General features: G+C 29.5%; 1 protein-coding gene across 1 annotated transcript; it reads left to right on the top strand.

Annotated features, from left to right (window-relative positions):
- The first annotated feature begins 523 nt into the window (after positions 1–523).
- Positions 524–1,252, top strand: LOC126554899 (uncharacterized). The gene has a single exon (XM_050209898.1). The coding sequence runs from the start codon at positions 524–526 to the stop codon at positions 1,250–1,252; it is 729 nt and encodes a 242-aa protein (XP_050065855.1).
- The last annotated feature ends 2,473 nt before the right edge of the window (positions 1,253–3,725 follow it).

Raw genomic sequence — 3,725 nt, 5'->3', positions numbered from 1 at the left:
GACAATTACTCAATTTTACCCTAATTCTTATTTGCACATAAAATAAAGAAAGAAATAATTCCTGTTCACAATAATTCCCTATTCCATACGTATTAAAAAAAAAACATTACATTTTCCAAATCCTTGGATCTTAATTTATTTTATAGCATTTTATCAAAAATAATTTTAGGCTCTAATAGGCCTATTAGTTATTTTACGTGGGAATATCCAAAATTTGAACTTCAGATGCTCATAAAAATTTATTGTGAATTTTTGTTAAAATATTAGTTGTAAATATTTAAAATTGTATGCATTTTAACTAACAAAATAATTTTTATAATTGAGAAGAATTTTGTAAAAATTAAAACTTTTAAAAGTTAGAAAAAAAATAAAGATTACATTTCAATATTATTTAATTGGAATGATTTTTTTTAGATATTTAGCTACGGGGTGTTCATTTTCTGAACTCCGTGTGAATTTTAAAGTCGGTGCAAGTACCGCCCGTGGCATTGTTTTAGATACATGCAAAATTATTTGGCAAAAAATGAAGGCTTCATGCATGCCAGAATTAACAAAAAAAGATTGGATACAAGTTGCGGAAGTATACAAAAAAAAAGCTAATTTCCCCCATTGCCTCAAAGCTATTGATGGGAAACATATACAGATTAGAAAACCGAGCAACAAGGGATCAGAATATTTTAATTATAAAAACTATTTTTCGATTGTTCTAATGGCCGTTGTCGACGCCAATTATAAATTTTTAGCTGTCGATATTGGTGTATACGGCAAAGGCTCAGATTCAGTAGTATTTCAAGACAGTAATTTTTATCAAAGACTTCAACGTGATGAACTTGATCTACCACAAGCATCAGTCATTGATGGTTACAATGGTCCCGTTTTTCCATATGTGTTTTTAGCCGACGAAGCTTTTCCTTTATCTGACAGAATAATGAGACCATATGGTGGTAGTAATTTATCTGTAGACCAACGGATTTATAATTACCGGTTAAGTAGGGGTAGACGATTTGTAGAGTGTGCATTTGGTATATTAGCCAACAAATGGCGATTATTCCATACACCAATTACATTGGAACCAGAAAATGTTACACACGTGGTTAAAGCAGCATGTGTATTACACAATTTCATAAGGTACGTGATGGTGTACATTTTGAAGATGCAACATCATATCAAGATTTCCATGATGTGGAGTTTACAAATGGTACGCAGAGACTTGGAAGAACAGTCCGCGATAATTTCGCAACATACTTTATGAGCCCTGAAGGTGAACTTCCATAGCAAATGTCAAAAATTTAAAATATTGTAACATAGGTATATTTACGTTATTTAAATTTAAATGTTTAAACTATATATATATATATTTTTTTTTTTAATTTGAGTTAAAGTATTTTATTTTTATCCATAGGTAATAGATATATGTTATGTACAAAAAATTAAAAAATTAAGTATTTCATATTAAGTAAATAATAAATGGTTGATTAAACTTACCTGCTGTTTTTTTATCATTCGTTGACAAATTTTCCCAGTTTTCTTTAAAAAATGATTTGCATACGTCATTCCAGCTGTTTTCTTTTTTAATTTTGTCCGAATAGTCTGAATGTGATGTATTCCAAATAGCTGGGTGAGACCGTACTACATCAATTAATTTTTCAAAATCCAAGTCATCAATAACATCAGATGGATCCATTTTAAAAATAAAACTTATGTCTCAAATCAAAAATTTTAATTTATAATGTTGCGGTCGGTTGGGATTAAACTGCAGTAATTTTGTTTAAATCAATACGACTGTGGCCAAGTTTTCACTGGTCGTCGACAATCGTGTACTGATCATGTTAAAACATGTGTCAATTCATAGACATGATGAAAATTTGCTTACACATATCTAGCCACGCATTGTGTTGTCACATTACTTGACTTACTAATATTATTCTTGTATACCTTATTTTTATTATAAAATATGTTTTTACCACTAGGTATACCACTATTTATGTTTAGGGTACATATTTTAAGTCAGTCTCATAAAAATAGTTAGCGCATAGTGGAGGTTATACTAATTACCAAAATTGAGCATTAATAATGAGTGAAAAAGTTAAGTTACTTTTAACTAAGTTTAATAACGAATTCGAAGTGCTACTAGTAATTACTCTTTTTTTTAGAATTAACTTCTAATATAACGAGTTAAATATTATTACATGTTATTTAGTGGGTAACTTATGAGTTAATTTAATTGTAACGTTAAGTTAATTTTATTCTTAAACCACAGATTAATATCATTAAATATCACAATTAACCACAAAAAATATATTTAATGTAGGTAGTTAAAATGTATTTTATATCAAAAAGTTGTAATAATCCGAAATATATTATACAATATATATTATTTAATAAATAATAATCCAAAATATTAATTAATAAATCATAATTGTAATAAACATAGTTATTATTTTAAATATTCACAGAATTATATAATATTATTCTATACCCATAATATATATACACAGTAATGTTATAGGTGTAATTTAATTTATTTTTTTGGATTTGATCATTGATTAAAGTATACACCTACGTACTTGCAGTAATTCATTTTAATAAATACCTCTACATTTATTTAAAATTGATAAGACATTTATTGAGTTACCATTTTCTTTATTAGCTTTAAAAAAGGTTTTTATATGAAAAAAAGTAACTAATTAACTAATTTAAGTTACTTTTATTTTTACTTGTACAAGTTTAAAAAAGGTGGACAATAGTGAATACCACTTAACTGTACAGTAGTTTGTCAAGCATGTCATTGTTTTATTTTATTATATAGATGTGTTATATTTGAATCCAATGATAAATCTTTGTATACGAAAATGATTTTAAAAATACATGAAATTTTCAATTTCGACCTTCTTAAAACCAACTAGATTCACTTTTCTATCACAAAAGATGCTGATCTCGAAAATGAGAAGAAGATTGAAAATAATGTTATGTAAGAAATGAATCAGATATCGGGTGACTGGACGGCAAAACGTATGAATATTATTTTATATGTATTTTACTGTGACCCGGCGAGGGTCCACCGGTTTTTTGACGGCCGGTCGCTGTGCTCCTCCAAGCGCGGTCCCCGGTCGAAAAATACGCCGGAGCCGGCAAACTGAACGAACTAACCGGCCGGCGAAAAACTTCACTGTCTTTTTACCACCATCTAACTCTATATAAAAAAAAAAACCGGACGGCCGACGCCGGCCGGCAAAATCCGGTCGTCTATTTGGGCCCTTAGGAGACATAAAGAAAGGGAAGAGGATAGCAATAGAGGAATGTTTTTAGAGCTTGCATGTTTATTAAATAAGTATGATCCAACATTAAAAAAAACAAAAAAGGACCACAAAATGCAACCTATATGAGTAATCTCATTCAAAATGATTTGATTAGTTCTCTACATTCTGTTCTAAAAAGACAATTAGTTTTGTCTTTAAAAAACAAGAAAATATCCATTATGGCTGATGAAACAAGCGACTGCGGTCATCATGAGCAGATATCAGTTATAGTCAGATTTTATGATGAATCACTAAATAAACCGGTTGAGTATTTTGTCTGTATGCAACGTCTTACAGCTGTAGATGCCAATCTATTTTTAATTCACTGGATGGGATTGTAGTAAACCAATTAGGTCTAAGCTGGTTAGATATTATAGCCGTGTGCTTTGATGGAGTATCTACCATGGCAGGAAACATAAATGGTGT

This window comes from Aphis gossypii, unplaced genomic scaffold, assembly GCF_020184175.1.
Source record: "Aphis gossypii isolate Hap1 unplaced genomic scaffold, ASM2018417v2 Contig00639, whole genome shotgun sequence".
Lineage (NCBI taxonomy): Eukaryota > Metazoa > Arthropoda > Insecta > Hemiptera > Aphididae > Aphis > Aphis gossypii.
This window is presented reverse-complemented; position numbering and strand designations above follow the sequence as displayed.

What these genes read in the sequence shown, in the direction of transcription:
- LOC126554899 (XM_050209898.1), top strand. Translation starts at nt 524, where the DNA reads ATGAAGGCTTCATGCATGCCAGAATTAACAAAAAAAGATTGGATACAA.